Source organism: Rhinoderma darwinii, chromosome 2 (assembly GCF_050947455.1).
Source record: "Rhinoderma darwinii isolate aRhiDar2 chromosome 2, aRhiDar2.hap1, whole genome shotgun sequence".
Taxonomy (NCBI): domain Eukaryota; kingdom Metazoa; phylum Chordata; class Amphibia; order Anura; family Rhinodermatidae; genus Rhinoderma; species Rhinoderma darwinii.
Genome location: NC_134688.1, coordinates 306572189 through 306595369, shown reverse-complemented (window position 1 = coordinate 306595369; position 23181 = coordinate 306572189). Strand labels below are relative to the sequence as shown.

Sequence of the window (23181 nt, the reverse complement as noted above, 5' to 3'; positions counted from 1 at the left end):
GAGTGTGATAGCAACTGAAATTGGAAATATTGCATTATAGTTGCTATTGGTGCTGTTCACAAAAGTCTGTGTATAGCCCCAGCCAAAGACATTTAAAAAAAATTTTTTTTTAAAAGGGCTATGACACTGGAGTTTCGTTCTGTCATTTATTAGATACATTTCATTCTGGGAAACCAATATGCCTGCCATTACAACTCCCATTGGTGTCTCCCACAGTCAGGGGGTATATAACCAGGCAGAATTGCCATTCAGGAGTCTGGCAAAGATGAATGATAAACCCTGTTAATGCTATAACCATGGCTATACTGGATGTTTAAAAGCTCTAAGGGTATGTGCACACGACCTCTTTTCAGACGTAATGGAGGCGTTTTACGCCTCAAAAGACGGCTCCAATACGTCGGCAAACATCTGCCCATTGCTTGCAATGGGTCTTACGATGTTCTGTGCAGACAAGCTGTCATTTTACGCGTCGCTGTCAAAATACGGCGCGTAAAATGACGGCTCGTCAAAAGAAGTGCAGGACACTTCTTGGGACGTTTTTGGAGCCGTTTTCTCATAGACTATTGAAAACAGCTCCAAAAACGGCCGTAAAAAACGCAGTGAAAACGACGCAAAAAGCGCCGCGAAATACGCGATTTGCTCAAAAAACTTCTGAAAATCAGGGGCTGTTTTCCCTTAAGGGTAAGGGTATGTTCACACGCAGAGTGAAAAACGTCTCAAAATACGGAGCTGTTTTCAAGGGAAAACAGCCCCTGATTTTCAGACGTTTTTTGAGCAACTCACGTTTTTCGCAGCGTTTTTTACGGCCGTTTTTGGAGCTGTTTTCAATAGAGTCTATGAGAAAACGGCTCCAAAAACGTCCCAAGAAGTGTCCTGCACTTCTTTTAACGAGCCGTCATTTTACGCGCCGTAAAATGACAGCTCGTCTGCACAGAACATCGTAAGACCCATTGCAAGCAATGGGCTGATGTTGCCGACGTATTGGAGCCGTCTTTTCAGAGCCTCCATTACGTCTGAAAAGAGGTCGTGTGCACATACCCGAACTGTCCCATATATTTTCAAATGGATTTAGGATAACTCCGAAGGAGTAGAAGTCTTTCAGGGCTGAAAGGAGAGAGAATGACAAAAAGCAACAGTGTATGGCTGATTTCATATGTAAAACGTATTTTGACCTTGACCTGTGGACCCTGGCTTTTAATACCTATGTACACAGCAACAAACAATTGTCCAGTCAGGGAGACTTTTGTCATTTAAAAATAAAATTACGATGGCATATGACAAACACCACACAAAACCAAAATCACACCATCAACACAGTAAAAGGAAAGGATCTCTGCCACAAGCTTTGGAAGGCTAGGGGGTAAAAAGGATGCTGCAAAGTTTCAGGGACATTCCAGAGAATCTACTGAATATTTAATATTTATTTTCTAGCAAGACAAAATATAAAGCAAATATATTTGGGGACCGACTTGAAAATATCTCTTTACCCATAGTTCCAATGCAAGAGAAATAATAAAAAACCCACAAAAGCTGACAGAAATGCATCCAGTATGACGAGTGGGAAGAAAAGTTGTAAACAGAAGAGTCACCAGGGTCTGAGATAATTTTCAAAAAGCTTTATTCTAACAAGTTTCAAAATTGGATCAATTTCCACCTCAGGTCCATTCTGCCCTGACCACGCTTCTGTATACAGCTTTTCTCCCTGCTCGTCATACTAATATCTGCAATGCCGGTTATCCGGTAAACAATGAGGAAGCTGCAGCCACATCATCTAGAAACATCCTAAAGGTCTTCATCACAGTTGTGCCTGACCCACACATCCTGAATAGGGGAGTGTATTCCTTACACCGCCGTCCCTATATTCAGCCTTTTTTTTTATTGGGTTTCACCCTATGGTATGCTTTGTGGAGTTCTGTGTCGTAGCTATAGGGGTCGCAGCGGTCGCAATTGCGACCGGGCCCAGAAGCCAGGGGGGCCCGCAGCCCCCCTCACCACATCAATGAAAAGTTACTATAGTAACTGGGGCCTATGTAATAAACTACACGGGCCCCTGTTACTATAGTAACTGACAGTACTTACCCCTCCTCTTCCTGGAGTGCATCGGAGGTTCTGACGTCACAGCGCTGTGCGCAGCGCATAACGTCACAATGCTATGCGCTGCACACAGCATCCCGACACTTGATGGAGTGAGGATCTGCGACCGAAGAGGTGGTAAGTTTAATTTTAGTGTCTTGCTGAAGGGTTGGGGTCAGACACCCGGGACCCCCGCTTATCAGCTGTTTTTAAGGGGTTGCAGCCGCTCGTACGAGTGCTACTTCCCCTTCATTCCAGTCACTTTCTCACACTGAATCGCCGACATGAAACGTGTCAGCGATTCACAGTGTGAGCAAGTGAGGGAAATGAAGGGGAAGCAGCACTCGTACTGCACCCCCTACAAGACCGATGATTGGCGGGGCTCCCGGGAGTGGGACCCCGACCCATCAGCTATTGATGGCCTATACTGAATATAGGCTATCAATGTTTAGGAACTGGACAACCTTTAAAGCTTACCGTGTGTTAGGCTTAGATACAGGACCCCAGCTTATACTGCATAAGAATACTGTCTGCTGGACCCTGTATCTAAGCCTACATTAGGCTTAGATACAGGGTCCAACAAACAGTATCACACATGCACATGGGCCCTGTATCTAGGGCCCTGTATCTAAGGCCCTGTTCACATCACCGCTGCCCTTCCGTTGAGAGGTTCCGTCTGGTTAACCCCTCAACGTAAAGGCAAACCTTAGCTTCCATTTGCATCACCATTGATCTCAATGGTGATGGAAACTTTGCTAATGGTTTCCGTTTGTCACCGTTGTGAATGGGTTCCGTTGTTTTGGCAGAATCAATAGCGCAGTCGACAATGCAAAACAACGGAACCCTGCCACAACGGTGAGAAACTGAAAACTTTAGCAACGTTTCCGTCACCATTGAGATCAATGGTGAGGGAAACTGAAGCGGAGGTTTCAGTTTGCCTTTCTGTCGAGGGGTTAACTCGACGGAACCCTTCAAAGAAAGGGCAGCGGTGATGTGAATAGGCCCTTACTAATGTTTGTTTTTTTTGTGTTTTTTTACAGGTTCGGTTGTTGGAGTACGTCGGATTCGAGGACTACTTCGATGATGGCTTTTTTATTCTCAATAAAATGGTTAATGCTGGTTGTGTGGCGGTGTTTTATTTCAATAAATCTATTTTTTCTATGTCTTTTGTATTTATTTTTTTACTTTATCGCTGCCAACTTACTAATGGCCGCTGACAGATTGACAGCGTCCATTACTAAGGCGGGGCTTAGTGTTAGCCAGTGAAAAGGCTAACACTAACCCCCATTATTACCCTGGTACCCACCGCCACCAGGGGTGTCAGGAAGAGCCGGGTACGATCCAGTACCCGACCATCTGTAGTGATGGTCGGATACTGGGGTGACTGCAGGCTGGTATTATTAGGCTGGGAAAGGCCAAAAACAGTGGCCCTTCCTACCCTGGTAATGGTAGCCTGCTGCTGCTGTGTTGTATCTGGCTGGTTATGAAAAATGGGGGGGACCCCACGTCATTTTTTTTTTATAAATAATTGGACAGCACGATGTTGGGTTCCCCCATTTTTATAACCAGTCAGATACTACATAGCAGCAGCAGCCTAGCATTACCAGGGTTGGAAGGGCCACAGTTTTTGGCCTTTCCCAGCCTAATAATACCAGACTGCGGCCGCCCCAGTACCCCTCTGTCACTACAGATGTTTGGGTACTAGATCATACCCGGCTCTAACTGGTGGCGCTGGGTACCAGGGTAATAATGGGGATTAGTGTTAACCTCTTAATGTCTAACATTAAGTCCCCCTCTTAGTAATGGGCGTTGTGAATCAGCCAGCGACAATTACTAGGGTGGTAGTTATAAAGTTTAAACAAATACAAAGACATAGATAAAATATTTTATTGAAATAAAAATTCCACACAACCCTCGTTATTAATTTTATTGAGAATAAAAAAAAAAAAAACGCAGTTATCGAAGTCGTCCTTGAATCTGAAGTAGTCCAACAACCGAACTTGTAAAACAACAAACACACAAAAATAATTTGTATCACGTCAAAAAGGAAAATAATTATTTTTCTTACCTTTCCTGGGTCCAGAGCTGGAGCTGCAATGTCAGCGAGCTGGACCCTATATCTAATCCTATAATGTGTGATACTGTCTGCTGGGCCCTATAGCTAATCCAATCATATGTGATGCTGTCTGCTGAGCCACTGTATCTAATCCTATCATGTGTGATACTGTCTGCTGGGCCCTATAGCTAATCCAATCATGTAGAATCCAAAAATCAGGCAGCATTCCAAGGTATAAGCAAGGTAGAAAAAGGTGCTTTATTGGTCCATATACACACGACGTTTCAGCTCAACACAGGAGCCTTTCTCAAGTGAACAGATTCATGTCATGACCACACATTTATAGGAGAACCAATGTTATAAAAAAGTAGTGCCAATAAAATGCAACAACACATATAAGGTTGCCAAAAGGTACATAGTGAATTCATATATGCAACATTAAATGAGTGAGGAATGTGTTAAAAAGATACTATCACAACAGGACTGTAATACATAACATAATACATTACAGAAAGTTATATAGTTTAACAATCTTTAAATTGTATATAATTAGATAGGATCGTGCACATGTGTAGATATCACTACACTTGAGGGACTCACCGAGAATAAGGATCCAGCTCCAATGTAAACACAAAACGTGCTGCAATCACCATTGTGGAGCTGTCAGAAGCATTGGAAGCATTAGTATTCGTGCTGCGCATGTCATGCATGCGCAGTCACGAAGGGAACGCCAATCAACCATACCCGAAGAGGGCAAATGCCAATCATAGACATGCGAAGAAAATCCACAATGAGAAATTGAATTTTAGGAGTGAAGGGGAAAAAAAAACCCTTTATCACTCCTATTTGATACAGGAAGACAATATGTACTAGAATGTCAAATATGTATGTGCGTATATAAAGAGACCTCAGTCTACTACGTAGAGGATTAAATACAGAACCCTGAATCATGGGTATTCTGAAAAGATAAATCAACTCCTGATAGTATATACATATATATATTGTGAGGGTTTAGCATCAGGAGAGGTTGGTACAGTGGTTTCTTTGTAGCCAGAGACAGGGACACCGTGCATTAAAAGTCATAACAGGGCTTTGCCTGTGTTTTTATTCTGGTCAAAGAAACAGCCTCTTGTACAACAAGGCAAAATACAAAATAAATCCTGCTCGTCTGAGCACTAACTAAACAAGGTATTATCTAACTATACCAAGTGCCTTCCTACCAGGCACTGGACACAAAGTAACACAGGTCTTTACTCACATAGCATACAGGCTACTCCAGCCTTAGTAGTCTCCAGTCTGAGTCAGGGGTGAGACTCCCACACACTGTGTCTGCACCTTTTTATACACAGGCTACAGGTGCAGCTAATTGAGCAGCAGCCTTGTCCTACAAACAGAGATGGACTAGGGATTGGGGAACCCGCCCTGCTCTACTCCAATCCAACTCCAGGCCCTTTTTTCCGGCTTTTCTTTAAGCCGAGATTGGAAAACTAGAGCTTTCTATTGCAAGAACTACTCATTCCCTGGAGCCTAGGATACATATGACAGGATTCTAGGGGAAATATACCTTCCCTCAATGACTTTACCTGTCACTGTCTCACAATATATATATATATATATATATATATATATATATATATATATATATATATACATACACATATAGCGCAAAAATTGCACATATTGCATATTTGTACATGTCTAACTCAAACCACATGTCAAATATTGGCGTGTCTCAATGCATTTGAAAATACTAATTATAGTTGTCAAAATTTTCAACAGAAAATACAATAAGCATATTTCATTTGTATAAATGAGCCAGTCCTAGTATCGGTGAGTCGATCAATGCCGCGATGTGATATGAAAATACGTGATCTGTGAATAAAGAGAAGTGTATTAAAAACATGTAATAAAATTTTGAAAAAGACATGAAATGGTAATCAATCCTAATACCAAGGAAGACGTGTATTGAATATCTAATGTAGAGGTGTAACTGTATGCAAAATTTATTTAATAACGGTACCCAGAGGAAACTCAACGTTTAAGCCACCTGGTTTAAGTGTACCCAATCTGTAAATCCACTGCAACTCGCGGCGTTTCAACAATCTAACTCTATCGCCACCCCTGCGTAGTGGGGGTACATGATCTACTATACAAAATTTAAAGTCTCTTTCACTGTGTTTAAAATCAGAAAAATGTTTAGTGTTGCAGTGGATTTACAGATTGGGTACACTTAAACTAGGTGGCTTAAACGTTGAGTTTCCTCTGGGTACCGTTATTAAATAAATTTTGCATACAGTTACACCTCTTACATTAGATATTCAATCCACGTCTTCCTTGGTATTAGTTGTAAAACATAAAAAATAGGACCAACGGCGCTGCACGGATGAACAGAGGGATGGACGACTTAGATAAACATCAAGCAAAATTTAATAGAAGGGCTACGCGTTTCAACACCGGACTGGTGTCTTCATCAGGCCAGTATAGAATGTACAATACAACACATATTTATATACATACAGAACAGGAGAAAAAGACCGCCAAAAAACAACAGGTCAAAGGTCAGATGTCAAACTCAGTATAAGATTTGCATATGACAAAACAAAAAGAGAGAATACTAATAGCTAAACATGGTATTATAACGCCACATTAAACATAATAAATCACATATTGATGAATGAAGGCTAAAGAATGACATTAGCCGACAAGACTCAGTGCGGCTCACCTTGCCGACTTTTCATAAAATGAAACAACATAGTTAAATCAATACATCGATAGTCCCACTGGTCATCATAGTAGTGCATAGTTAGTACTTTAACAAATTGAACATAAATTATTTGTGAACACAGGATCTATTTGTTAAATTCGCCGCTAGATTTCAATGCCGCTGGAGTGGCGTTCCCGGTTGCCAAGCAACCTAGACAACAACGGAGCCGGAAATGCGTACTGAGACGCAAGCTGGACCGCATACAACTTGAAAAAAAAAAAAAGAAACCAATTGAATGAGTTGTGACGACAGGTGAGGGGACTCATTATGGGCTATGGTAAAGCACACTGGGATTATGGGACATAGACATATCAGCGAGGGATAGCTTGCTACAACCTAAAAAAGCTCTAGTGGGTGGAAAACGGAAACGTATTCCATTCATTTTGACTTATAATGATATAAGTGGGGATATTTCTAAAATTATGGACAGACATTGGCCAATTATTAGCAATAGCTTTGGACACATTGATGAATTGAATAATAATCCTCTTATGTCTTATAGACGTTCACAAAATCTTCGAGATAGACTGGTGAAAACCAGAGTGTCAGAATAAAAAAAGTATTACAATCAATCGTTAAACCCCTGAAACCGGGTAATATTCCGTGTTACAGATGCGTCAACTGCACTTTGATGTGCAAGGGTGATTCCTTTAGACATCCAGTTACTGGACAACAATTTAAAATCAGACACAATTCCACTTGTGACTCGGATTGGGTCATATACGTGTTATGGTGTCCCTGTGGCCTCCTATATGTAGGGGAGACAACTTGTGCTTTCAAAACCCAGTTAAATAATCATCGTTTCTCGATACGCAAAAAGAAACTTGACTTACCTGTGTCTAAGCATTTTTCAGAATATGGTCACAATGAGAGGGATCTTAAATTTATGATCCTGGACCATGTACCTATACTACAATTAGGCGGCGATCGTCATTTGGCATTACATAAAAAAGAATTGAGGTGGATATTCCGATTAAATACATTGAGACCATTTGGACTTAATGTAGTATTTGCTGTAGATAGGATAGCTGTATGACGCTCACATATCTCTCTCCTTGGATTCTTTGATGTCCTCCCTAGTATAAAGAATGTTGACACACTAGCATTTGTATTTCTTATGATGAATTTCTTGTCAATATGTGATAAATACTAATTTTTATATTTTTGTATTTTTCTAGATCGAAATACCACTCCCAACAGAATTTCGGAACCTCTTTCTTTATTTTTAATAGTAAAATTACTGTATTAGGGATATCTGACACGGCTGTGTCATATTCATCTAGTCTTATGATATCAATAAAGATGTTTATTATTTGTCTCCTACTATGGTGTTGAGTGATGTAGAGATATTTATATATAAAAAAAGATTTCTTTTAAAAAAAATGTGTGAGAAAAAAAAAAAAATGCTTTATGAGAGATGGTGTCGCTGATACGACAATCCTGGTCCGTTACACGGATGAGGGGGATGGGATATCCTATGCACGTGAAGACGATGCTATGTGGTTCCTAAACTCTAGGTAGAAGGACGCTCTGGATACTTAATTGCGGACAGAGCTCTTTGTGCTAACGTGTGGATCATCCATAAGAAGCTGATATAATAACATAATATTGTAACACTATTTTAATATCTCCATTCCTTACCATGAGGAGCATTGATTAATTTATTTGTATTGTTTACAATTCAGACTTTATGTCTGACACAGCCGTGTTACTAGTTATCCGTTACATAGTTGCATCAGTTGCCTGGCAACCTATGATGCCGCTTCACACATGATCAGTTCAGTGGAACGCATTGACACGCATTATATCATATTGATGCGTCCGATGCGTCTCGCTACTGATCGACGATACACTTCCGTTTCTGGGTTTTATACGGATGTATTGAAGTCTAATGACATTAGGTGTGCAGCTGTTTGCTACAATGTATGCCTACGAATTTACATACTAATGATTCACCTGATGTATCTGAAGTTCTGGTTGGTGAGTGTGGTTATGACGATTGATTTTAACACCACTGAGGCATAAATGATTATGTTGTAATCAGTTGTTTTTAATGTTTGTGTCATTGTACATTGCCACTTACACTGTTATATATATACATTCACACTTTTTGTATCATGTTTATGTTTTATAATGATACCTTATACCATGCATTATATGAGTTTTTCAACACTGTATACTTTATTGTATTATAATGAGACTAATTATGTCAAGTAGTCTCAACCCTATATTAGTTTCCTGTAGTAGATGTGTCACTAGGCTTGATAAAGATCCTATTGTAGGATTGAAACGTTGCTGTTGTTCTTGGATTGAATAAACCACCACTTTTTTCACATTGGAGTGCTGCAAATTTTCTTTCTTTCTTTATATATATATATATATATATATATATATATATATATATATATATATATATATGTGTATATACTATCAGGAGTTGATTTATCTTTTCAGAATACCTGTGATTCAGGGTTCTGTATTTAATCCTCTACGTAGTAGACTGAGGTCTCTTTATATACGCACATACATATTTGACATTCTAGTACATATTGTCTTCCTGTATCAAATAGGAGTGATAAAGGTTTTTTTTTCCCCTTCATTCCTAAAATTCCATTTCTCATTGTGGATTTTCTTCGCATGTCTATGATTGGCATTTGCCCTCTTCGGGTATGGCTGATTGGCGTTCCCTTCGTGACTGCGCATGCATGACATGCGCAGCACGAATACTAATGCTTCCAATGCTTCTGACAGCTCCACATTGCAGCACATGTTTTGTGTTTACATTGGAGCCGGATCCTTATTCTCGGTGAGTCCCTCAAGTGTAGTGATATCTACACATGTGCACGATCCTATCTAATTATATACAATTTAAAGATTGTTAAACTATATAACTTTCTGTAATGTATTATGTTATGTATTACAGTCCTGTTGTGATAGTATCTTTTTAACACATTCCTCACTCATTTAATGTTGCATATATGAATTCACTATGTACCTTTTGGCAACCTTATATGTGTTGTTGCATTTTATTGGCACTACTTTTTTATAACATTGGTTCTCCTATAAATGTGTGGTCATGACATGAATCTGTTCACTTGAGAAAGGCTCCTGTGTTGAGCTGAAACGTCGTGTGTATATGGACCAATAAAGCTTTTTCTACCTTGCTTATACCTTGGAGTGCTGCCTGATTTTTGGATTCTACTACAGCAGGTCTGTTAGCCCTGACCTGGGCAGGTCGGCACCCACCTATGATTTACAAGGCTGTGCGGCTGACATTGTATTTGGACTTTAATCCAATCATGTGTGATACTGTCTGCTGGGCCCTATATCTAAACCTATTGTAAAGGATCTGCCAGACACAACTTCTGTATCGACGCCCATAGGTAATCAGTCTGCACCTGCTTCTATGTCTGTGAGACTGACTACATCTTCCACCACTCAGGATGACAGGCTTAGGACTGGGAGAGCCTATCACAGCCTGGCCAGACGGAGCTAGCTCCCGCCCTCTGTCTATTTATACCTGCCTTTCCTGTTCCTCCTTTGCTTGTGATTCTTCTCTGTTTGTTTCCTGGCCCTGCTGCAGCTTCTTGAACTACTGATCCTCTGCTTGTGATTGACCTTGGCTTTTCTGACCACTCTTCTGCTCTGCATTTTTGTACCTCGCTCATCTCCTGGTTTGACTCGGCTCGTTCACCTCACTTGTTGCTCACGGTGTTCCCGTTGGCGACTTTGTACCCTTGTCTGTTTGTCTGTCGTGCACCTATTGAGTGTAGGGACCGTCGCCCAGTTGTACCCCGTCGCCTAGGGCGGGTCGTTGCAAGTGGCAGGGACTGAGTGGCGGGTAGATTAGGGCTCACTTGTCTGTTTCCCTACTCCAACATTACACCTATCATGTGTGATACTGTCTGCTGAGCCACTGTATATAATCCTATCATGTGTGATACTGTCTGTTGAGTCACTTTATCTAATCCCATCATGTGTGATACTGTCTGCTGGGCCCTATATCTAATCCTATAATGTGTGATACTGTCTGCTGGGCCCTATATCTTATCCTATCATGTGTGATACTGTCTGCTGAGCCACTGTGTCTTATTCTATCATGTGTGATACTGTCTGCTGAGCCACTGTGTCTAATCCTATCATGTGTGATACTGTCTACTGAGCCACTGTATCTAATCCTATCATGTGTGATACTGTCTGCTGGGCCTTATATCTAAACCTATCATGTGTGATACTGTCTGCTGAGCCACTATATCTAAACCTATCATGTGTGATACTGTCTGCTGAGCCACTATATCTAATCCTATCATGTGTGATACTGTCTATTGAGTCACTTTATCTAATCCTATCATGTGTGATACTGTCTGCTGGGCCCTATATCTAATCCTATAATGTGTGATACTGTCTGCTGGGCCCTATATCTAATCCTATCATGTGTGATACTGTCTGCTGAGTCACTGTGTCTAATCCTATCATGTGTAATTTCGGCCTAAAATAGGACATGTTCTATATTTTTCAACGGCATGGGCACCTTCCTGTAAGCATAACGGGAGGTACCCGTGGACAATCAATAGAAGTCTATGGGCCCGTAATTACGGTCCGTGATTACGGGCGTTTTTACGTTTGTGTGCATGGGGCCTAAGAGGAATAAAATACTTCTGAATGTACTGTAATATAGTGAACACAACCCTGTCTTCAAGTCTCTATTCATTCAATTACAATAGATGTCATTAATGTCAACCTAATATTGCAGAAATCCTACCTAGATCTCCATCTTCAGATGAGCAACTTTCAGGATCTCAAGGGCATCAGCAAACTGTGCATAACGTGGACTGCAAGATCTGTGGTGACAAAGCTTCTGGCTTTCATTATGGGGTGCACGCATGTGAAGGCTGCAAGGTACGATATGTATTTTACCAAAAATAAGACTTTCTTCCAGAAACCTGCATCTCTATTCATTGTTTAGAAATTGAAAACTACCACCGTAGTGGCTGCTACCGTGCCGTCAATCTGAGGGGACCTACGGGTTCCAGATCAGAATTTTTTTGGGGCAGAATAGTTATATACATTGCTATTTATTACTCATCAATCTTATTAACCAGCTTGGAAGCTTGTCTGGTCACCAGGCACCTTTTTGCACCCATTGTCAATACTGTTTGTTCTGGTTAGTAAACTGGAGCATTTACTCTACCAATCAGTACAGTAAAAGTGTGTACAATACATGCAAATGTTGTTTTCAAATCCGCAGCACGCCCATTTGTTGCGGAATTTGAACCCCCTGTGTATCATGTATGTGAACCCACATATATAGCTGTCAGTACAATTGTAGTGCAGTTTTTCGACAGGAATGTCTGTAGCAGAAAACTGCACCTACGTAGCCATGGCGACGCGTCACTCCACCATCCTGCAGCCCTTCCTCCTGGGATGATGTTGAAATGTCATCCCAGGAGGCCGGCCTAGATGAAGAAACACAGACTTCTGGATAAGTATAAGATTTTTTTATTTTTTTTTGAGTTACGGTTTTTGTGGCTGAAGTGCTGCGATTCCACCGCAAAAATCGCAACATCTGCTATTTGTCGCCGGTTTTCAATGGGGAAATCCCACAACAAATAAGCAGTGTTTATGCAAATACATTTGACTACGGAATAAAAAAAAGCACCACATGTCAATTTTTTAGTGTATTTTTCCGCTCAGCACTTACATGTTAATGTATGTGTGTATTCGATGTACGTAAGATCTGCCGAAAAAACTTTCTTAAATTGACCTGCGGTGCAGCCTGGCTTTTCTATTTCTGGTTTTCAATGGGAAGTTAAAACCCGCAACAAATAGCAGATTTTGTTATTTTTGCGGCAGAAAGGCTGCGATTCCACCGCAAAAATCGCAATTCAGAAGATTTTTTTTATATACTTACTGCTTCTGCGTGCATCCCAGATTTCAGGGTTGACGCTTCATCCCATGTGACTTCTGCAACCAATCAGAGGCTGCAGCTGTCACACGGGATGAAATGTCATCCCAGGAGGCCGGGCTACAAAACATCAGAGGGATGCGTCGCCAAAGCTATGAGTAAGTATAGTTTTTTCCTTTTTATGTGTTGTTTTCTTCAGCGGACATTCCGGCCAAAAAAGTACACCACAATTTGTTGGCGTTTTTCGGCCGGAATACCCTGCGGGAACCAGGGCAGATACGCTGTGTACTTTTACCCAAGTCCCTGTGACATAGCCCCTGTGTCACATCTGTCGCAGAGAAAATGAAGAATTATACCGCACCCACTGAAGTGAGAGCCCTTTTTATTAACACCATAAGCATAATTTATTGGAAAGCTCTCATAGGTTATGTTCACAAAGGGCGGATATGCTGAATAAAAGCACAAAGCGTATACGCCCTGTGCACTGCAGGGAATTCCAGCGGCAAAACCGCACCAAATTGTGGAGCAGTTTTGTCGACCGGAATGTCCGCTGCGGAAAATTGCACCTGAAAAAATAAAACAAGCTATTTGTTGCAGGTTTTCAATGGGGAAAACCCGCAACAAATAAGCAGTGTTTACGCAAATACAATTGACATGCTGCAGATTTAAAAAAAACGCACCACATATGCATTTGTGAGCGTTTTGTCCTCTCAGCATTTACATGTTAATGTATGTGTGTATTCGAGTGTACTTAAAGGGGTTTTCCAGAAGTAAAAAATTACTTTTAATTAAACTAAACAATAAAAAACATTTAACTTTGTAATGTACTTACGTTTGATTAGCTGGCTGTATCGTCGTATCCCCTCTTCCGTCACGTGACCGCTTGTCCATGTAAAATTTGCACTTCCTGTGCATACCCGTCCATTCGCGCCTAACTTCCGGTTTGCGGTTTCCGGTTTTCAGTGTACGGGTACGTCATAACTGTACCACGTGTTTTCCCCATCTGCTTAGAGCATGCGTGGTTGTGTCTACCACGCATGCTCTGTTAAATGGTATGGCTGCGTCTTCAGCAGCAGTTTCATTGCGCATGCGCAAGTTTTAGTATGTGGTATCGGTGTGCACTGTGATGGCCGTGTCTACTGTAGCTCGCTCTCTCCTTCTCCTCCTCACAGTCCGAAGCGCATGTGAGGAGGAGGAGGAGGAGGGTGTTTATTTGGTCACTGTAGGAGCGTAATCCCCAAGCCCGGGTTTGGGGATTCCGCTCCAGGAGAAGTCACAGACTTCACTGTGTCCATATATGGACACAGTGACTTCTGAAGCGGAATCACCGGCGAATTGGCCGGGGATTCCGCTCCAAGAGAAGTCACAGACTTCACTGTGTCCATATATGGACAGTGACGTCAGAGACTAATGAAGCGGAATCCCCGACGATGTGGCCGGGGATTCCGCTCCAAGAGAAGTCACAGACTTCACTGTGTCCATATATGGACAGTGACGTCAGGGACTAATGAAGCGGAATCCCTGCCGATGTGGCCGGGGATTCCGCTCCAGGAGAAGTCACTGACTTCACTGTGTCCATATATGGACAGTGATGTCAATGACTTCTGAAGCGGAATCCCCGCCGATGTGGCCGGGGATTCCGCTCCAGGAGAAGTCACTGACTTCACTGTGTCCATATATGGACAGTGACGTCAGTGACTTCTGAAGCGGAATCCCCGCCGATGTGGCCGGGGATTCCGCTCCAGGAGAAGTACCTCACTTCACTGTTCATATATGGACAGTGAAGTGAGAGATTTCTCCAGAGCCGTCCCCTACAGGAAAGTAGGGGGGTGGCATTGCCTACAGGGGGGGCTATGTGGCATTACCTACAGGGGGGGCTATGTGGCATTACCTACAGGGGGGGCTATGTGGCATTACCTACAGGGGGGGCTATGTGGCATTACCTACAGGGGGGGCTATGTGGCATTACTTACAGGGGGCTGTGTGGCATTACTTACAGGGGGCTGTGTGGCATTACTTACAGGGGGCTGTGTGGCATTGCCTACAGAGGGGCTGTGTGGCATTACCTACAGGGGGGCTGTGTGGCATTACCTACAGGGGGGCTGTGTGGCATTACCTACAGGGGGGCTGTGTGGCATTACCTACAGGGGGGCTGTGTGGCATTACCTACAGCGGGGCTGTGTGGCATTACCTACAGCGGGGATGTGTGGCATTACCTACAGCGGGGATGTGTGGCATTACCTACAGCGGGGATGTGTGGCATTACCTACAGGGGGCTGTGGCAGTATCTATAGAAGGTAGTGTGTGGCATTATCTACAGGGGGCAGTGTGTGGCAGGAAATTGACAAATGAAATTCATCCGTTTTTAAAACGGACAAGGAAAAAAATGGGTACAAAACGGGTTAAAAGTGAAAGCATGGCCCGGAACGTGAACATACCCTGACATTTATCAGGCTGTGGAAGGGGCGGGTGAGGGAAACGGGTGCCTGTACTTAGATCAGGGATAGATGGAGACACAAAGGATAATGATGATTATTACTGTGTTAGGGCTTATTCAGACGAACGTGTAATACGTCCGTGCAACGCGTGTGATTTTCACGCGCCTCGCACGGACCTATATTAGTCTATGGGGCCGTGCAGACTGTGAGTGAGTTTCATGCAGCGTGTGTCCGCTGCGTAAAACTCACGACATGTCCGATATTTGTGTTTTCGCGCATCACGCACCCATTGAAGTCAATGGGTGCGTGAAAATCAATCGCAGCACACGGAAGCACTTCCGTGGTACGCGCGTGATTCGCGCAACAGCAGTAAAAAGTATGAATGAAAACAGAAAAGCACCACGTGCTTTTCTGTTTACAAACATATAAACAGTGTCATAATGATGGCGGCTGCGCGAAAATCACACAGCCACACATCATACGCGGCTGACACACGGAGCTGTTATGTACCTTTTGCGCGCACAAAACGATGTGTTTTTTGCGCAAGCAAAAGGCACACGCTGGTGTAATCCGGCCTCAGACAGTGTGCAGGGAGGGAGCGTCTGCCTGTAATCTGTAATTAGAGCAGGGAAGGACCATGTGACCATAGAGGGGCGTGGCAGTATGCAAATAGCTGAGGTGCTTTGGAGGAAGGGGGAGGGGATGCAACTGTCTCCTCAGATGCAGCCGGGGATCATGGGTATAGTGGGTTACAAGACAGGAAACAGCCAGTAAGGGATGTAAACAAACAGCAAGGGATGTAAACAAACAGAAAAAGCAGCAGTGACGATGGAAATCAAACAGAAACTGGTTAGAAGTTTAATAGGGGGTATTAGGGAAGGCAAATCAAGGCTGGGGGACATTTTTTAGAATTTTTTTTTTTCCTGGACAACCCCTTTAAGAGTCTGTACATGTTTATGTTTGGGAGTTTATTTATTTGTATGTTTGAGTGTGTGCATTGTCTATATGTTCATATTTGTACCAATGTGTGCATATGCATGTGTTTATCTGCGCACCAGAAATTTTAGTACATTTGTTCAAATCTCATCCACTTTGCTGCTACTGTATTATGCTGCGGATTTTCCCCACTAGATCGGTTGCGGAAAATCTGCAGTATTTACGCTACGCGTGAACTTACATGAATAAGAGTGTTAGATAAAATAAAATTCTGGACAGCCCTTTTAACAATGGGATATGATATAAATTTCTGCGGCCCCACCTCTGAAAAACTCCTATATCGGGAGATTTGAGTTTATCATACCACAGCTTCTGTCAAAAATTGTCTGCTGTTAATTCAATAAATTATTCTATAAAATTTTTGTGAATCTAGTGAATGTGCTTCTTTTCATTTGTACAGGGTTTCTTTCGACGGACCCTGCGGATGAGGCTTCAATATGAACATTGTGATCGCAACTGTAAGATACAAAAGAAAAACCGTAATAAATGTCAATACTGTCGCTTCAATAAGTGTCTGAGTCTGGGAATGTCCCACAATGGTAGGCAGCTAAACCAGTTTTAGCTACTTAACTTATAATCATGTTAAAATAAAAACTCATGAAAAAATTTAAAAGTTGGTGACCTAATCTCATATTAAGGAAATTGTAAGCTGATTACTATAATGTGAAGAAAGTAAGCCAATGTCCATGTGCCTGGGGTAATTTGCATGTGTAAAAGTGTTGTCCTGATGCAGCAACGTATTTAAAGAGTAACGGTCATTTCATAAATCTTTTGACATGCCATAGTGACATATCAGAAGCTTTGATAGGTGGGGGTCTGGGTGTCGAGACCCTCACCGATTGCTGAAATCAAGAGGCAGAAACTATCTGCCGAGTGCAGTGCCCCTTTGGCCAGTAATGGGTAAGGGTATTTTCACATGGCCTATTTTCGGCCATTTTTCGGCCCGTAAACGCCCGAAAAACGGCCGAAAAATCGGAAGCAGAACGCCTCCAAACATCTGCCCATTGATTTCAATGGGAAAACGGCGTTCTGTTCCAACAGAGCGTTTTTCGCTGCGTTTTTTTACGTGCAAAAAAACTGCCGCGAAAAAGAAGTGCAGGTCACTTCTTGGGACGTTTTTGGAGCCGTTTTTCATTGACTAGCGAAAAAAGCTCCAAAAACGGCCGTAAAAAACGCAGCAAAAAACGCAGCGAAAATCGCAAGTGGCTTTAAAAACGTCAGAAAATCAGGAGTTGTTTTCCCTTGAAAACAGCTCCGTATTTTGAGCCGTTTTTAGTCTAGCGTGTGAACATACCCTAATGGGTCCACTTTGGCTCTTTTCAGAGAAATGGGGTTAGCTAAAGACGGGCTCATAGACTTCTAGGTCTGCGCTTCGGCCCCTTAGTTTCAGCCATTGGTGGGGGTCTCAGGACCCGAATCCCCACCCATCAAAACTTCTGACATGTCACTATGAGGGTATGTGCACACACACTAATTACGTCCGTAATTGACGAACGTATTTCGGCCGCAAGTCCCGGACCCAACACAGTGCAGGGAGCCGGGCTCCTAGCATCATACTTATGTACGACGCTAGGAGTCCCTGCCTCGCTGCAGGACAACTGTCCCGTACTGTAATCATGTTTTCAGTACGGGACAGCAGTTCCACGGAGTAGCAGGGACTCCTAGCATCGTACATAAGTATGATGCTAGGAGCCCGGCTCCCTGCACTGTGTTCGGTCCACTACTTGCGGCCGAAATACGTCCGTCAATTACGGACGTAATTAGTGTGTGTGCACATACCCTGACAGTAACTCTTTAACCAGATATAGTATGGTAGTGAAATAGAATTGTATTATACAATTGAATATCTCATAAATCATACAAGAGAAACCAGTACATCAAATAACACTCCCAAGCCTACACTTTTTTAAATTAATTTTTTCTTTATAAAATTATCCAGACAATAACAATCTTTATTTTCATAATGCCAACATATTCTGCAGCATTTTACATCTCAGAGGGAACATGTACAGACAATATCAGATTACATAGTGACAAAACTAATTAACAAACTCTCAGGGTATGTGCACACACAAAATCAAAAACGTCTGAAAATACAAAGCTGATTTCAAGGGAAAACAGCTCTTGATTTTCAGCCGTTTTTTAAGCAAACTCGTGATTTTCGCTGCGTTTTTTACATCCGTTTTTAGGGCTGTTTTTCTATAGAGTCAAAGAAAAACGGCTCCAAAAATGGCTCAAGAAGTGACATGCACTTTGTGATTTTCGCGGCCGTTTTTTTACGCGGCCGTTTTGAAAAACGACCGCGTAAAAAACTCCCCGTCAGAACAGAACGCCGTATTTCCCATTAAAATCAAGTGCATTTGAATGCACGGAATAATAATTATTGGAAAGAGTATGTGAACTGATACTCTCAGTAATTAGTGTAACCCCTTGAGCATCAATGACTTACCACTACTGCTGAACAGGCCCACGCATCAGTAAGGCTATGTTCACACGGGGTCTTTTGCCGAGTTTATTGATGCGGAAACCGCGTCGCAAAACTCGGCAGAAACGGCCCGAGAACGCCTCCCATTGATTTCAATGGGAGGCGTCGGCGTCTTTTTCCCGCGAGCAGTAAAACTGCCTCGCGGGAAAAAGAAGCGACATGCCCTATCTTCGGGCGCTTCCGCCTCCGACCTCCCATTGACTTCAATGGGAGGCAGGAGAAAGCGTGTTTTCTGCCCGCGGCGCTCAATGGCCGCGGGCGAAAAACGGCGCGATCATTGCTATTCACACGGAGTATTTTGGGGGAGGAATATCTGCCTCAAAATTCCGTTTGGAGCTTTGAGGCAGATATTCCTCCCCCAAAATACTCCGTGTGAACATAGCCTTAGGAGGCATTGCAGTTTGGTGCAGGTTTTTTATGCTTTTTTTGGGGGTTGCTTAAAGAGAACCTTTCACCACCCAAACATGTGCAGCTGAGCGCAGCATGTTATTGGGAGGGCTTCAAAAACACTGTCTAACGGAAAAAAAAAAAATTCTAACTATCTCCGTTATTTACATATCAGTGCCGTTATATTTGACGCCCGATATGCAAATAAGCTCCTGATCAGTCAATGGGGCGTTTCTAACTAACTAAAAGGCAAGGGGGCGTGATGTCTCCGCTCTGACACAGTCCAATCAGCTGCGGACAGTGTCAGGGCGGCTTGCGGTGAGTTTCCTCCCGCGAGAACACACACAGACTGTGTGTTTGTGCTGCAGATCGCGTGCGCGCGTGGCCGTTCGCGCACATATTGACGTCACCACTCCCGCCGCCACGAAACGAGGAGAAGCGACGAGGAGAAGAAGAGACAGTGGGAAGCAGCATAAGAGACGAGGAGGAGATCTATTGCGGCGGGAGTGGTGACGTTGATGTGCGCGCGAACGGCCGTGCGCACATGCGTGTGGGTGCACGCGAGCTCGCGCACGCTATCTGCAGCATGAACACACAGTCTGTGTGTGTTCTCACGGGAGGAAACTCACCGCAAGCCGCCCTGACACTGTCCACTTCTGAATGGACAGTGTCAGAGCGGAGACGTCCCCTTGTCTTGTTAGTTAGAAACGCCCCATTGACTGTTCAGGGGCTTATTTACATATTGGGTGCCAAATATAACGGCACTGGTATGTAAATAACGGAGATAGTTAGGAATTTTTATTTCTGTGAGACAGGGTTTTTGAAACCCTCCCTATAACATGCTGTACTAAGCTGCACATGTTTGGGGAGCTGAAAGGTTCTCTTTAAGCCAGGAGTGGATTCTAAAGTTAGGAAATGTATGAAGGAAAGACTTGATGTATCTACCCCTTATTTTGGCAAGAAAAACTGCATCAAACCTATCATAATTACTCTTTGGTAGACTGACTTATGTTTACGGATGTTGCCTTGCAAGCCTTGCTTCTTTTGAGCGTCTGTTCAGTTCACACAGATACTGTGTAATTCCATGGCAGCCGTTCAGCATCTTTGCCCGGCAAAGAAAATTATTATAAGTGCAAATCGTTTATTACAGATTTCTTGTTATTGCATGTGTCACACTGCGTAGGGAATTATTTAGGCAACAAAGTAATCCATTACCCATATGAAGTAACATAAAACCTTGTTGCATCAGATTTAAAAGGATCCAGAAAAGATAACAATATAAACTGTTGATTTATATTAATCTAGAAAGAATTTAAAAGCTATTACCAATGACAAATGGCAATGGTTCTCTTCATCAAGCATAAGTTACATTTTTTTTTAGTCATATAGTTATATATAAATAAATATAAATAGTGTTTAACCCCTTAATGACCAGGCCTGTTTGTTGCTTAAAGAGGCTCTGTCACCAGATTTTGCAACCTCTATCTGCTATTGCAGCAGATAGGCGCTGCAATGTAGATTACAGTAACGTTTTTATTTTTAAAAAACGAGCATTTTTGGCCAAGTTATGACCATTTTCGTATTTATGCAAATGAGGCTTGCAAAAGTACAACTGGGCGTGTTGAAAAGTAAAAGTACAACTGGGCGTGTATTATGTGTGTACATCGGGGCGTGTTTACTACTTTTACTAGCTGGGCTTTCTGATAAGAAGTATCATCCACTTCTCTTCACAACGCCCAGCTTCTGGCAGTGCAGCACTGTGACGTCACTCACAGGTCCTGCATCGTGTCGGCACCAGAGGCTACAGATGATTCTGCAGCAGCATCAGCGTTTGCAGGTAAGTAGCTACATCGACTTACCTGCAAACGCCGATGCTGCTTGCAGAATCATCTGTAGCCTCTGGTGCCGACACGATGCAGGACCTGTGAGTGACGTCACAGATCTGCACTGCCAGAAGCTGGGCGTTCTGAAGAGAAGTGGATGATACTTCTCTTCAGAAAGCCCAGCTAGTAAAAGTAGTAAACACGCCCCGATGTACGCACATAATACACGCCCAGTTGTACTTTTACTTTTCAACACGCCCAGTTGTACTTTTGCAAGCCTCATTTGCATAAATACGAAAATGGTCATAACTTGGCCAAAAATGCTCGTTTTTTAAAAATAAAAACGTTACTGTAATCTACATTGCAGCGCCGATCTGCTGCAATAGCAGATAGGGGTTGCACAATCTGGTGACAGAGCCTCTTTAATGACCAAGCCAGATTTGGAAAATCTGGTGTCTGACTATCAGAGAATAACTCTGCAATAGTTTTGTATATCCAAGTAATTCTGACATTGTTTTTTCATCACATGTTGTACTTTATTTTAGTGGTAAAAGATTTGCGTAAATGACTTAAAAAATACAAAAATTGATGACATTTTGCAAAAATTCAACATTTTCCCTATTTTGAACTGCAATATGTCACATACATACATTCTGTACAATTTTTTTAATGAAATAAATATTTCCATCTCTACTCTATTTTGCCAACAATTTTGAAAAAAAACAAACATTTTTGAGCAATTCGGAAGACTTAAAAATGTAAGGGTAAGGCCATACGGAGTGGCCCTGACACGGTCGCAATGCGGCTAACAACTGCGCCAGCATCACGTTCGGTGCGGCTGTCAAACAGCCCTATAGTGGCCGCATGTTAACGCGGGTAAACCGTCCCTTCATCTGCAAAATCGTGCGGCCATGAATTAATACACCCTTTATGGCCGCACGATTTTGCAAATTAGTACAACTTACCTCCTATTCAGTCCCTATGGCAGCGCCGGAAAAAGCCGAACACTGCACTCGGCTATCTCCGGCGCTCCCATAGAGAATGAATGGAGCGGCAGTGCACATGCGCATGTCATCGGAATACCTCTTAACGAGGTATTTGTCTGCCGCTCCTACATGGTGCCGGCACGGTTGTTGGCCGTGTTTCGACCGTGTCAGGGCCGCTCCATGTGGCCATACCCTAATAATAATTGTATAAGTTTTGAAGTACATTTTGTTTTCCTGCACCAAGCCAAGTTTTCAGAGGCTCATAGGTGTCAGAATGGTGGAAACCCCCACAAATGACCCTATTTTGAAAACTATACCCCTTAAGTTATTTATTAGGGTGTGTTGTAAGTATTTTGACCCCATAGATTTCTTGTAAGAATTCATACAAAGCAGGTGTAAAAAAATATCATTTACATTTTTTCACAAATTTTAAAGGCAGATTTCTTTGTAAAGTGAACATGAGAATGAAGAAACACACCTCAAAATCTATCACCCTGTTTCTCCTGTGTTTAAAAAGACCCCCATTGTGGCCCTAATGCGCTGCCTGGACACACGGCAGGGCCCAAAAGGAAGGGAGCACCCGGAGGCTTTCAGGACACATATTTTACTTGAAAATGTTTTAGACCCCACTGCAAATTTGGAGAGTCATTGAGCTGCTAGAACGATAGAAACTCCCCATAAATGACCATATTTAGAAAACTAGACACCTTCAGGTATTTATCTAGGGGTGTTGTGAGTATTTTGACCCCACAGTTTTTGCTGAATTTCAGGTGCTAAAAAATAAAATTCCACTTTTTTCACAAATGTATCATTTTAAAGACAGATTTCTTTGTAAAGCGAACATGAGAATGAAGAAAAACACCCCAAATCGATCATCCTGATTCTCCTCTGTTCAAAAATACCCCCATCGTGGCCCTAATGCGCTGCCTGGACACACGGCAGGGCCCATAAGGAAGGGAGCACCCTTTGGCTTTCAGGACACATATTTTGCTTGAAAATGTTTTAGGCCTCACTGCACACTTGGAGAGGCATTGAGCTGCCAGAATGATAGAAACGCCCCATAAATTACCGCATTTAGAAAACTAAAGCCCCTTAAGGTAATTATCTAGCGGAGTAGTAAGTATTTTGATCCCACAGTTTTTTGCTGAATTTAATGCGAAGTAGGTGTGAAAAAAAACAAAACCACTTTTTTCACAAATATATCATTTTAAAGACAGATTTCTTTGTAAAGCGAACATGAGAATGAAGAAACACACCCCAAATCGATC

General features: G+C 42.5%; 1 protein-coding gene across 3 annotated transcripts in view; it reads left to right on the top strand.

Moving 5' to 3' along the window:
• PPARD (peroxisome proliferator activated receptor delta) overlaps positions 1 to 23181 on the top strand; it is a 53010-nt gene that overhangs the window by 8973 nt on the left and 20856 nt on the right. For 2 of the 3 annotated variants that reach the window (XM_075853518.1, XM_075853520.1), the window contains exons 2-3: positions 11647 to 11792; positions 16633 to 16771. In XM_075853518.1, the coding sequence (XP_075709633.1) occupies positions 11647 to 11792; positions 16633 to 16771 (285 nt within the window). Of the gene's footprint in view, positions 1 to 11646; positions 11793 to 15898; positions 16086 to 16632; positions 16772 to 23181 lie in introns of those variants that run through there. The other variant, XM_075853519.1, reaches the window with a different exon arrangement.